The 13,626-nt window shown below is 46.1% G+C and overlaps 1 protein-coding gene across 1 annotated transcript in view; it reads left to right on the top strand.

Annotated features, from left to right (window-relative positions):
- The window catches only part of LOC311111685 (myotubularin-related protein 13-like), a 134,713-nt gene that overhangs the window by 113,385 nt on the left and 7,702 nt on the right, over positions 1 to 13,626 (top strand). Inside the window, exons 22-32 of the mRNA XM_084154477.1 lie at positions 766 to 961; positions 1,145 to 1,272; positions 2,658 to 2,833; positions 3,035 to 3,168; positions 3,334 to 3,535; positions 3,701 to 3,897; positions 4,072 to 4,212; positions 5,222 to 5,305; positions 7,595 to 7,773; positions 8,429 to 8,605; positions 10,630 to 10,731. Coding sequence (XP_084010603.1) covers positions 766 to 961; positions 1,145 to 1,272; positions 2,658 to 2,833; positions 3,035 to 3,168; positions 3,334 to 3,535; positions 3,701 to 3,897; positions 4,072 to 4,212; positions 5,222 to 5,305; positions 7,595 to 7,773; positions 8,429 to 8,605; positions 10,630 to 10,731 — 1,716 coding nt within the window. The remainder of the gene's footprint in view (positions 1 to 765; positions 962 to 1,144; positions 1,273 to 2,657; positions 2,834 to 3,034; positions 3,169 to 3,333; positions 3,536 to 3,700; positions 3,898 to 4,071; positions 4,213 to 5,221; positions 5,306 to 7,594; positions 7,774 to 8,428; positions 8,606 to 10,629; positions 10,732 to 13,626) is intronic.

Here is a 13,626-nt window from a genome sequence, read left to right as displayed (position 1 = left end):
GCTTCTTATCCCCGAGCCGACTAGGTGAAAAATCTGTCGATGTGCCCTTGAGCAAGGCACTTAACTCTAATTGCTCCTGTAAGTCGCTCTGGATAAGAGCGTCTGCTAAATGACTCAAATGTAAATGTAAATGATTATGGACTTAATTAAGTTGGGGTTTCCTCTCTCCTCAATTTTCTTAGACAATTAGGCTAAGGCAAGGGCTGTTTCCTCTTCTCTGCTACTGCTGCCTCCGCCGCATTGTTCTCAATCCCAATATGCTGGTTAACTTTGCTATTATGCACATAGCAACATAGGGAAAGGCGCCAATTCTACGCCGCACTGAAGATTGTTTCAGAACTGCGGACAGCGACCGTATCCAATCCTGGAGAAAGCGAATTTGTTATAAAATAATATTCGATTTATTAGTGTTGCACTATTATTTTTACATAATATATCTATATACAATTTCAGCATCACATGTCTTAGAGTGATAGACGGTGCCATCCCCTTGGCCTCCGCAATGAATTAGTCCACTGAGACGGGCGCGAATCAGACAGGTGTCTTGTGCACCTTCAACATTTTTTTATTAAATTGCGACTGCTCGATTAAAGAAATATTGGTCGACCAACAGCCTTTCAACCAGACAATCAACCAGTGGACTAAATGGGGTCAGCCCTAGTTGACATGCTTAAGTACATGGTGTGTGTGCAGGTGTCTGTACATACAGTATGTTCTGTGTTCTGATGAAGTGTGTTTGACATGTGCATCCTCTGTCCCACCCAGCCTAAGATACTGCGCCCAGCGCTGCTCCCTGGTGAAGAGTTTGTATCGGAGGGTCTGAGGGTGGTCCTGGACCCTGATGGCAGAGAGGAGGCTACGGGGGGGCTGCTCGGGGGACCACACATCCTGCCAGCAGAGGGAGCCCTCTTCCTCACCTCCTACCGCATCATCTTCAAGGGCTCCCCACACGACCCACTAGGTAAATCATCCAGCTAGCATTTAATTATATCTGTCCCTGTTGAGATAGTGCACTTTGGGATTCCCAATGTAGTTCACTATATAGGGTATCATTTTCAGATGAAGCCTGTTTGAATGTGTTGTGTGGATGAGGTACGTTAGCATAGAAGTGTATGTTGAGGTGTTGTCCTGTGTGTGGGAGCAGTGGGGGAGCAGGCAGTGATCAGGAGCTTCCCAGTGTCCACCTTGACCAAGGAGAAGAAGATTAGCATCCAGAACCAACTGCAGCAGAACATGCAGGAGGGACTGCAGCTCCGCTCGGCATCCTTCCAGGTAACACACACACACCTACTCCTGATGATGTGGATGATAATGAAGATGAAGGTACAAATTATGTGATTTTGATGCTACAGGCTTTTCCATTATTCATTTCATCGTGGAGGGGACTGTGGGACCGTTCGTACGTTAGTCACACGCGATATCTCAGACAGCACTGGGCCGATTTTGACTAAACTTGGGTGAATGATGCGTCTTGCCATAGAGACCCGGCATTTACAAAACTGATTGGCCCAAGGTGTGAGCTATAGTAATTAACTTAAATATGTTGGTCACACGTGGCACTGCATCATTCATGGGCGACGACATGTTTACTGTTCCCTTGTCTCTCGTATAAGTACACAAAGTCCTATTTCTTAGATGCTAAATAAATGCTAACATAGTTTGTCTAAATATGTGAGTGTTCCCTCCTTTTGCCCCAAGCCAAGTATAAGATTGCTAGAACATGTATAACAGATTCACAGAGAACCTAGAATTACTGATCAGTTGTGACATTTGGAGAGATTAAAGGAATGAATATGCTCCAGACTCTTCCCTACATCCAGCCTGAATACATTTCTTGGACGTTATACAAGTAACCTATGTTGAGTTTGATTTGAAGGAAAAAAAGGCAACCGTGCACATGTTTTTGGTCTTTCACAATTCATGTAGTGCTGTAAAAATGTTATGGTTCATTCCTATCTTTTTAGTAACACGGACAATAAAACAGGCCTTTATGTGGGGAGGGGATCACTTGGCCTGGCTGGGCCTGTGTGTGCGAGCTAGAGTGTGTGCGAGCTAGAGTGTGTGCGAGCTAGAGTGTGTGCGAGCTAGAGTGTGTGTTTGTGTGTGAGCGAGCTAGAGTGTGTGTTTGTGTGTGAGCGAGCTAGAGTGTGTGTTTGTGTGTTGCTAAGCCTGGCCAGAGGGCTGTGTCTACGTCTGGGGTGCGTTATTAGGCCTTCATTGAGAGCTGCAGGCTGCTGGGGATCCACAGGAGAGGGGGGTGGGGGTGGGGGGGGGGGGGGCTAGGTCTCCTCTCTTCTCATGCAGGAACTGGTGGGATGTTGGGGGAGGGATGGATGGGGAGTGGAGGGACTACCGGGTCAGGGCAGTCAATGAGAAGCGGACCTCACTCTGGAAAGACATTCTGTGTGAAATATGTGAACATTCCGTACTTTCTGTTTCCGATTTGCAATTATTAGTATTTGCCTCCCTGCAAGAAAAAAATTAAACATGCGAAAATAAATGTGCAGAATTTTTGGCCTTCACAGATGTGCGTATCTGCAGAGCCATTTAGATTTATGAATGTATTATTATTTTCCAGCCATTCCATGGAAGGCCATATGTTTAATCTGGAGGCAATGAGCTCACATGTTCCCTGATGCTTCCTGTGTCCTCTTCAGTTGATCAAAGTGGCGTTTGATGAGGAGGTGAGCTCAGAGATGGTGGAGATCTTCAGGAAACACATCCAGAGGATCCGCTACCCTCAGTCCATCTTCAGCACATTCGCCTTCGCAGCGGGCCAGACCGCTCCCCAACTCATCCTTCCCAAACAGAAGGAGAGGAACACAGGTTTCAGGTCAGTCCCACCTCTCTCTACCTCTACCTCAATGTTCTGTTAAAGTTGTTTTAGATGGCAAATCCCATTATGTGGTTGAAAGGTTCCTGTAATAACTCCCACAACCGACACCGCCTGAAAGTGTTGAGAAATCTTCCTTATCTGATGCTGGAATCAGACATGATAAATGATGTTATGGTCTCCTCATCCTCCTCCTAACAGGACGCTGTCCAAGACCATTGTGAAAGGAGCCAAGAGAGCTGGGATGATCACCATGGGCCGTCAGAGTCAGACCACGCTGAAGAAGAACGACAGAGGGAGTCGGATGACCTGGCACGAGGATGATGACATCTCAGGTATGAGCAGACTGATGTTAAACTCCTACAAGGGAGAAGAGGAGGGGGAGTTTTGACAAGCTGGAGTTTCCTGACCAGTTACCTGACCTTGGCTCTCTCTCTCTCTCTCTCTCTCTCTCTCTCTCTCTCTCTCTCTCTCTCTCTCTCTGTGTGTGTGTGTTCCAGTGTCAGATGAGGGCGAGCCACCCCCCAGCAGCACGTTGAGGGCGTCGGAGAAGTCCACCATGGAGCAGCTGGTGGAGCGGGCGTGTTTCCGTGACTACCAGCGGCTGGGCCTGGGAACCATCACAGCCAGCTCCGCCCGCTCTAAGACCGGAGAGCAGTTCAGAGTCACTGCAGTCAACAGACTCTACTCCCTCTGCCGCAGGTGCACACAACACACATATACTTTGTCATGTCAGATATTGGCGCTCTGATCAATGTAGAAGAGGTGTATTCAGTGTTCATGTATTGGTTGTATCAGATCAAACTGCCATCATAGGTGTCCCAATAGTGGTCTCCATCATGGGCTGATGGTGTGTGCACCCCACAGTTACCCAGGGCTCCTGGTGGTTCCCCAGTCGGTGCAGGACAGCAGCCTGCAGAAGGTGGCCCGTTGTTACAGACACAACCGCCTGCCAGTGGTGTGTTGGAAACACCCCCGCACCAAAGCTGTGCTGCTACGATCCGGAGGCATCCACGGCAAGAGTGTGGTGGGACTCTTTAAGTCCCAGAACCAATCTTCAACAGGTACAGTACAAACACACATGACTTACTTACACACACCTGTAGAAACCTTTTGATACCATTCTCGTAAGGCGTACACCGTACAGAATTTAAAGGACTTACATTAGATAGTCATGTTCTAAAATTGAAGACAGTTGATGTTGAATATGTCTAATGACTGGTCTCCTCTCCCTCTAGCCCCTGCCAACTCTTCAGAGTTGTCCAGTAGTCTGGAGCAGGAGAAGTATCTACAGGCCATCCTCAACTCCATCCCCGTCTACTTCAAACTGAACGGCAGTAACACTCTGTCCAACCGCTCTCTCATCGGCCTCTCACCAGGTACCCCCTGCTCTGGGCTCTGCTCTGGGCTCTGCTCTGGGCTCTGCTCTGGACTCTGCTCTGGGCTCTGCTCTGGGCTCTGCTCTGGGCTCTGCTCTGGGCTCTGCTCTGGGCTCTGCTCTGGGCTCTGTCCTGCTCTAGACTGGTGGTGTTTTTCCCACTCTGTCACTATTGTTTTTGTGTGTTTGTCCTCGTTCCTTCAGTGTTATTCTGCTGATTATCTTAGTGAGGTTTCCTCTGGGCCGCTGCCTGTTATTTATGTTGTGTCCGTTGTGTTTGGAAGGAACTGCGGCACAATGTTATGGTTATGTAAGAGGAACAGGACACCCAGGGGTCACCATCCATCCATCTCCCCAGACTTCACCCGACCGCCAAGTGCCAGTCCAGAGAGCTGTGTGACCAGCACATACCCTACGCAAAGTCAGCAGGATTCTGTTTCCCATGTAACCGCAATAGATCTTTAGTCTCTGGGAACTGGGTCAAAACACACCCGGAATCAATGTCAATGGCATCCATCTCCATCTCCCAGCTTTAAGATCTACGTCTGCAGGGATCAAATAGTCTTAATGGGGGAAATAGGATTCCCAAGGCTTGATAGCTTCAGACTTTCTGATTATGTTCAGATAAGCTAATTGGAATTTAAGCAACGGGACACGATTGCCGAGTGTGAGCCCAAGGCTTAGGCCTAATTGAAACACAGCAATCAGTGTTTTCCCCCCTAAATGTAGGTAATGTTAGCTCGCCTCATTTAACTCTTAAGTAATCCCTCCTTGCATTATCATTGAAAAATCTGGCCTAATCTCCCAGGTCTGTGTCCATTTTGTGTAAAATCTGAGACACACTGTGGGGTAGTTATGTTCTCAGATGCTGTGTCTGACAAATATAGATGGTTAGTCATCCAGGCATGGTTTTCATTCGCTATGCTCTCTGGGTGTGTGTTACTGTGTTTGTCCTGGTTACAGCTGAATGGTGGTGTTATCCCCGTTTCATGTCTGTGTGTACTCTTCAGGCAGTGAAAGGAGGACATCTAGAATACCAAAGATGGCCCCCGTCCATTTGGACATGCCCTTCTCCAACAGCTTTGCCAGAGGAGGTGAGTGCTGTACCCACGTGTCACTTCCTCAGAGTCCTATATATCACACTGCAACCGCAGTTCTGGAAATAAACTGGCCCCCTTTTTGTCTATGACTCAGCTATTTGTCATCTGTATTTGCCATTAATACACATGGTGATGGTCTGTGTGTTACATGATTATTAAGGCAGCAGATGTGCCCCACTAGAGCACTATGCTAGTAGGTCACAACTTCATACAAATGGGTTGACACATTTCAACTTCAACATTGCAAAAATCCTGTTTTCTGACAGTTTACAGTAATGGTATGAAGTGGAATGACACGCTAGGCAAATTACTGTACATGGCCCAGTTCAATACACTGAGCAGTTTCCATTTCAAATATAGCACAAGCTGTGACTCCAAAATCCATCTTTAAGAGCATCTTTAGTGTAATGTTAACAACGAGGTTGATCTGCTTATTCATTTAAACACATTAATCTGTTGATCATTACTCTTATTCAACATGGCCTATTTGTAGCTTGTTAAATAAATGTGACCTAGTAGTCTGGTATGACCAGTGAAGATGTCTCCACATCTGGAAGATGTCTATCATTGGCATGCAGCTGTCTGCATCATGATTTGAGAGAAGTCTTCTCTGGAAGTTGAAGTGAATTATTGGGTTAGTTGCCACAGTTCCTGTAATATTCAACCACAAGATTGCTACACCCAAAGATGACTTTCAAGGTCATTCACAGCAGCATTAAGTGGATTTCGATTTGTCTTCTAAGAAATGTTCAAATATTTCCAATAACATGGGGCTTCTTTGGGATTTTGATAATCGTCTCTTCATTTTTACACAACATCATGGTCTGTACTATGTCATGCATGTTAACCCCCATTCTGTTCATCTCAAGACTGAATTACAAATGAATATTTTCCTTTGGTATTCATATCTTTCCACCATCCAACCCTGTTGGTCTCTTAAGTCTGAAGCCTAGCTCCCCATGTCCTGGTCCCTTGCTGTAACCCCTCAGGTGACCTTTTGACTACGTGCGACGTTATGTCGCCCCTACGGTTGGGGTGTGTGCCGGTATGTTATGTCCATCTGATATTGTGATCTTTCTGTACCCCCCTCCCCCTCACCCATAACCTGCCAGTGCTTGGGTACAGGGATAAGCTATTCACTCACTCAAACCAAAAACCTACCGCTAAGGGGAGAATCCAAAATCAAGGTATAGTGAAAATGTTTACTCTCTTCAGATCTCGCCCCACCGTTCTTCCTCCACCCCTCTTTATTAACATCTTAATCTTATTTCCTGGTCATTGATCCTATCTAACCCGCACTCATGCCTCTGTAACAGTTAGACATGTATCCTGTGTTCGGTGTGCTCATCTCTTTCGAGGAATAGGGAGTATCTCTGTGGCTTCCTCTTTTGGCGCTTGGGCAAGGCTGAGGTTCTCCTCTGCTGGAAAATAATCTGACTGTGGTCCACTTCAGGGTAAATGTAGTCCACTTGTCACTGAATGTGATGTCTCAGCAGTTGTGGATGTGGTCAGTCAGCAGTCTTGGCCCAATGGGAGGTACTGTGGGCTCAGCTCGGTCATGACAGGCAGCTCGGGAATGAGGCCTCCGTGGCCTAACCTCTGCATTGTATTCAATGTGTGTCTAGCCTTCTTAAGGCGAGATAGGATTTAGAATGTAAGGTACCTGCCTATTGGTTGATGTTTTGATTGGTTGAGAGCTCACTCTAAATTGTTGTAATTGATATCCGGCGGTTTAATTCGACAATGTACTCAATGCCAAAGCTGCTTAAACACTAAATGTGGTGTCCTTTCCCTTATCTACCAACAGCCTGGCTCAGACCGGGCCCCTGAGGGCAGTAACAGCAGCATAAGCAAAGCGGAGGAAGTATGGTTTATCACAAAAAGTTCTAGCATATACAGATCTGTATTGTAGTTATCTTGGTGGTAGTGGTTTGTCAGAGAGAAATGAGCATCCCTCAGTTTCTTCCCCTTGGATTAGTGAATGAATAGATCTGTGCCCATAGATTTAGTGTCCAAATTCTATTTCTGTGTCTGCACCCTTCAATGTGTCAATGTGCTATAGTCTTTATGTCGCTATGTGCCATTCTGTCATCTGTTTCCCCAGTATGGTGGTCTAGGCTGTTAGTGCTTAACCAACCCCTCTCTGTGGTCATTCGTTGTCATGCCAAACATAACAGTGGAGCACGAGTATTGGACCAGGCTAGCTAGCACCTTTTGTGTTCCAGCCCTCTACAGGCCTGCGGTACCAACTCTAACTGTACCTCTCTCGCTATGTTGTTGCAGGTGTCTGGGCCAGCCTGCGTTCCAGCAGCCGCTTCAGCCAGCACCCGTCTGCAGCCGATGTTGGCGCCAGGCTGGCAGGGAAGGATTTGGCGCCCCCTGCAGGCAGCGAGAGCCTGCATGCCCAGCTCCTCAAACAGCAGGCTGCCCTCTACATTTTTGGAGAGAAGTCCCACCTCAGGGTAAGATGAAAGTTATAAGAGTATTTGTCTGTGGGAGGGCTGGTAAATTTTTACAAGATACTGTGTAGGGGAATCAGGTTACTCCAGTCTAGAATGTGTAACCACTGTTTAGTTCCAGCAGACTGTACATTTCCAAACTGATAAGGGGACTTGATTGCAATTAATCAAAATGATGATTTATTATTAATACAGTCCCACATCTCTGATAATATTACATTTGGACTGCTGTTCGAACATTCTGCTCATTTCAGTCACTTGTTCAAGTGGAGCAGTGTGTCTGTGTGTGTTGAATGTGAAATTGATATTATTTTCATTGGCTAAAAGAGGTTATAAATAAATGTGAGCGTGGTGGAGTCGCCAGCTGTGTGGGTGGCTGTAATTGGCCAGTGGCCACATTGACAGAGACAGTCTTCTCTTAAATGAAACTTCTACTTCATTTCCTAACAGAAGGGCTATTTTTACCTCATACGTCCCAAGTATTTAAGATATTCCCTATCTGTGTCTTCTGTTTGAATTTTTTTATTTATTTGTCAGTCAGAGTTTTACGTGTCTTTTAATCAGTCTTTCAGAGTGTTATTTTAATGTCTGTGTCTACTAGTGATAGTTGACTCTCAGGGACTGTTAATTTTCAATGACATTTCTCCGCTTTTGTCAGGGCTTCAAACTGGACTCTACTCTGAACTGTGAACTGGTGCCTGTGGACTTTGCTGACACGCGGCAGATCAAAGGTGCCTTTAAGAAGCTGCTGAGGGCATGTGCTCCGAGCGCTACGTCTTCAGACACAGAGGACTCCTTCCTCAAAGCCCTGGAGGACTCTGAGTGGATCCTTCAAGTGAGCTCCCGTCATATACACAAATACATACTCACCAATATACATATAGTTGTGTCTGACATTAGGTTGGAGTCATTAAAACTTGTTTTTCAACCACTCCACAAATGTCTTGTTAACAAACTATAGTTTTGGCAAGTCAATTAGGACATCTACTTTGTGCATGACACAAGTAATTTATCCAACAATTGTTTACAGACAGATTATTTCACTTATAATTCACTGTATCACAATTCCAGTGGGTCAGAAGTTTACATACACTAAGTTGACTGTGCCTTTAAACAGCTTGGAAAATTCCAGAAAATGATGTCATGGCTTTAGAAGCTTCTGATAGGCTAATTGATATCATTTCAGTCAATTGGAGGTGTACCTGTGGATGTATTTCAAGGCCTACCTTCAAACTCAGTGTCTCTTTGCTTGACATCATGGGAAAATCCAAAGAAATCAGCCTGAAGGTACCACGTTCATCTGTACAAACAATAGTACGCAAGTATAAACACCATGGGACAATGTAGCCGTCATACCGCTCAGGAAGGAGACGCGTTCTGTCTCCTAGAGATTAACGTACTTTGCAAATCAATCCCAGAACAACAGCAAAGGACCTTGTGAAGATGCTGGAGGAAACAGGTACAAAAGTATCTATATCCACAGCAAAACGAGTCCTATATCCACATAACCTGAAAGGCCGCTCAGCAAAGAAGAAGCCACTGCTCCAAAACTGCCATAAAAAAGCCAGACTACAGTTTGCAACTGCACATGGGGACTAAGATGGTACTTTTTGGAGAAATGTCCTCAGGTCTGATTAAACAGAAATAGAACTGTTTGACCATAATGACCATCGTTATATTTGTAGGAAAGGGGGGGGCTTGCAAGCCGAAGAACACCATCCCAACCGTGAAGCACGGGGGTGGCAGCATCATGCTGTGGGGGTGCTTTGCTGCAGGGGGGCCTGGTGCACTTCACAAAATAGATGGCATCATGAGGAAGGAAAATTATGTGGATATATATTGAAGCAACATCTCAAGACATCAGTCAGGAAGTTAAAGCTTGGTTGCAAATGGGTCTTCCAAATGGACAATGACTCCAAGCATACTTCCAAAGTTGTGGCAAAATGGCTTAAGGACAACAAAGTCAAGGTATTGGAGTGGCCATCACAAAGCCCTGACCGCAAGCCTATAGAAAATGTGTGGGCAGAACTGATAAAGCGTGTGCGAGCAAGGAGGCCTACAAACCTGACTCAATTACACCAGCTCTGTCAGGAGGAATGGGCCAAAATTCCCCCAACTTATTGTGGGAAGCTTGTGGAAGGCTACCCGAAACGTTTGACCCAAGTTAAACAATTTAAAGGCAATGCTACCAAATACTAATTGAGTGTATGTAAACTTCTGACCCACTGGGAATGTGATGAAAGAAATAAAAGTTGAAATAATTCATTTTCTCTACTATTATTCTGACATTTCACATTCTTAAAATAAAGTGGTGATCCTAACTGACCTAAGACAGGGAATTTTTACTAGGATTAAATGTCAGGAATTGTGAAAAACTGAGTTTAAATGTATTTGTCTAAGGTGTATGTAAACTTTCGACTTCAACTGTACATAGACACCCTCCTACGGTTTCCACAACAACAACTCACTGACCCTCGTGAGAGATCTGTGAGAACGAACCAGCGACGTGCTCTCCATGATCTTGCTGTGTGACTCTGACCTCATTCTTTATTCTCTCCTCATCCTATAAGCTTCTTTCCCAAGGGAAATGATAACGATTCAAACAGACATGGGAGAACCACCAAATTGCTTATCATGGTAGTTATCATAGTGACAACCACAGCCTATGGCCCTGCATTAAATGTGTCATAAACAACAGAACAATATTATCTGGGAGAAGCCCTGCTCAGGCTCCACAGTCTTAACTCAGCACTCTTTTGAGTCTGTGGCCAGTAGACCAAAAATAACAATGAATCCACAGGAACAGCTTAACGGCATGAACTGACAGTGTATTATTGTGTGTGTATGTGTTCCCTGCAGCTTCACAAGCTCCTGCAGCTGGCCCTGATTCTGGTGGAGCTGCTGGACAGTGGCTCATCTGTCCTGCTGAGTCTGGAGGATGGCTGGGATATCACCACACAGGTGAGCCTCACGCACACACACACTGTCTCTACCCCAGCAGGAGTAGTGGAAGAAGGGGACTGGGGATGTAGGAGAGTAGGAGAGAGAGGGGGACTGGGGATGTAGGAGAGAGGGGGACTGGGGATGTAGGAGGGTAGGAGAGAGAGGGGGACTGGGGATGTAGGAGGGTAGGAGAGAGAGGGCGACTGGGGATGTAGGAGGGTAGGAGAGAGAGGGGGACTGGGGATGTAGGAGGGTAGGAGAGAGGGGGACTGGGGATGTAGGAGGGTAGGAGAGAGAGGGGGACTGGGAATGTAGGAGAGAGGGGGACTGGGGATGTAGGAGGGTAGGAGAGAGAGTGGGACTGGGAATGTAGGAGAGAGGGGGACTGGGGATGTAGGAGGGTAGGAGAGAGAGGGGGACTGGGGATGTAGGAGGGTAGGAGAGAGAGTGGGACTGGGAATGTAGGAGAGAGGGGGACTGGGGATGTAGGAGGGTAGGAGAGAGGGGGACTGGGGATGTAGGAGAGAGGGGGACTGGGGATGTAGTAGGGTAGGAGAGAGAGGGGGACTGGGGATGTAGGAGGGTAGGAGAGAGAGGGGGACTGGGAATGTAGGAGAGAGGGGGACTGGGGATGTAGGAGGGTAGGAGAGAGAGGGGGACTGGGGATGTAGGAGGGTAGGAGAGAGAGGGGGACTGGGGATGTAGGAGGGTAGGAGAGTGAGGGGGAAGAAAAGGAAAAGAGAGAGACATCTCGGCTGAAACTGACAAGTGAAACATCTACACCAGGGGTGTCAAACATGCAGCCCGCGGGCCAGGGTCCAATCCAGGCCGCGGGTGGTTTGAGTAAAAAAAAGAAAAAAGAAGCCAGGCTGTAGGTACAGTGAGTGAAAAAAGTTTTTGATCCCCTGCTGATTTTGTACGTTTGCCCACTGACAAAGAAATGATCAGTCTATAATTTTAATGGTAGGTTTATTTGAACAGTGAGAGACAGAATAACTACAAAATAATCCAGAAAGACGCATGTCGAAAATGTTATAAATTGATTTGCATTTTAATGAGGGAAATAAGTATTTGATCCCCTCTCAATCAGAAAGATTTCTGGCTCCCAGGTGTATTTTATACAGCTCTTAAAGGGAGTGCTCATAATCTCAGCGTGTTACCTGTAAAAAAGACACCTGTCCACAGAAGCAATCAATCAATCAGATTCCAAACTCTCCACCATGGCCAAGACCAAAGAGCTCTCCAAGGATGTCAGGGACAAGACTGTAGACCTACACAAGGCTGGAATGGGCTACAAGACCATCGCCAAGCAGCTTGGTGAGAAGGTGACAACAGTTGGTGTGATTATTCGCAAATGGAAGAAACACAAAAGAACTGTCAATCTCCCTCGGCCCACATGACCTTCTCCCATTCCTCCTCTGGATCATCCAGATGGTCATTGGCAAACTTCAGACGGGCCTGGACATGTGCTGGCTTGAGCAGGGGGACCTTGCGTGCGCTGCAGGATTTTAATCCATGACGGCGTAGTGTGTTACTAATGGTTTGCTTTGAGACTGTGGTCCCAGCTCTCTTCAGGTCATTGACCAGGTCCTGCCGTGTAGTTCTGGGCTGATCCCTGATTTTCTGGACTTTTGTTTTAGATTCTGTCTCTCACAGTTGAAGTGTACCTATGATAAACATTACAGACCTCTACATGCTTTGTATGTAGGAAAACCTGCAAAATCTGCAGTGTATCAAATAATTGTTCTCCCCACTGTACATGCCCGTCTGAAGTTTGCCAATGAACATTTGAATGATTCAGTGGAGAACTGGGTGAAAGTGTTGTGGTCAGATGAGTCCAAAATGGAGCTCTTTGGCATCAACTCAACTCGCCGTGTTTGGAGGAGGAGGAATGCTGCCTATGACCCCAAGAACACCATCCCCACCGTCAAACATGGAGGTGGAAACATTATGTTTGGGGGTGTTTTTCTGCTAAGGGGACAGGACAACTTCACCGCATCAAAGGGACAATGGACGGGGCCATGTACCGTCAAATCTTGGGTGAGAGCCTCCTTCCCTCAGCCAGGGCATTGAAAATGGGTCGTGGATGGGTATTCCAGCATGGCAATGACCCAAAACACACGGCCAAGGCAACAAAGGAGTGGCTCAAGAAGAAGCACATTAAGGTCCTGGAGTGGCCTAGCCAGTCTCCAGACCTTAATCCCATAGAAAATCTGTGGAGGGAGCTGAAGGTTTGAGTTGCCAAACGTCAGCCTCGAAACCTTAATGACTTGGAGAAGATCTGCAAAGAGGAGTGGGACAAAATCCCTCCTGGGATGTGTGCAAACCTGGTGGCCAACTACAAGAAACATCTGACCTCTGTGATTGCCAACAAGGGTTTTGCCACCAAGTACTAAGTCATGTTTTGCAGAGGGGTCAAATACTTATTTCCCTCATTAAAATGCAAATCAATTTATAACATTTTTGACATGCGTTTTTCTGGATTATTTTGTTGTTATTCTGTCTCTCACTGTTCAAATAAACCTACCATTAAAATGATAGACTGATAATTTCTTTGTCAGTGGGCAAACGTACAAAATCAGCAGGGGATCAAATACTTTTTTCCCTCACTGTAGATAAGGGAAAGGACACCACATTTAGTGCTTTGGCATTGAGTACATTGTCCAATTAAACTGCCGGATATCAATTACAACAATTTAGTGTATATGTATTGTTTGGAATGTGTTGAAACGATGCTGAGACTGTAGGGCCCTATGTCACTATGTACTGATTTCAATCCTGAAAGCACATGATTCTGGTTTTTAGGAGAGTAAAAACAAGCTTGTTGTTATCCTCATACATTTTCTGTTCCTGTTCGCTCTGCTGCAGCGCTCAGCGTTTTGTCACATTTTTGCACTGTGAGCTCACATTTTC

Source organism: Coregonus lavaretus, assembly GCF_964263955.1.
Source record: "Coregonus lavaretus genome assembly, chromosome: 37".
Lineage (NCBI taxonomy): Eukaryota > Metazoa > Chordata > Actinopteri > Salmoniformes > Salmonidae > Coregonus > Coregonus lavaretus.
This window is presented reverse-complemented; position numbering and strand designations above follow the sequence as displayed.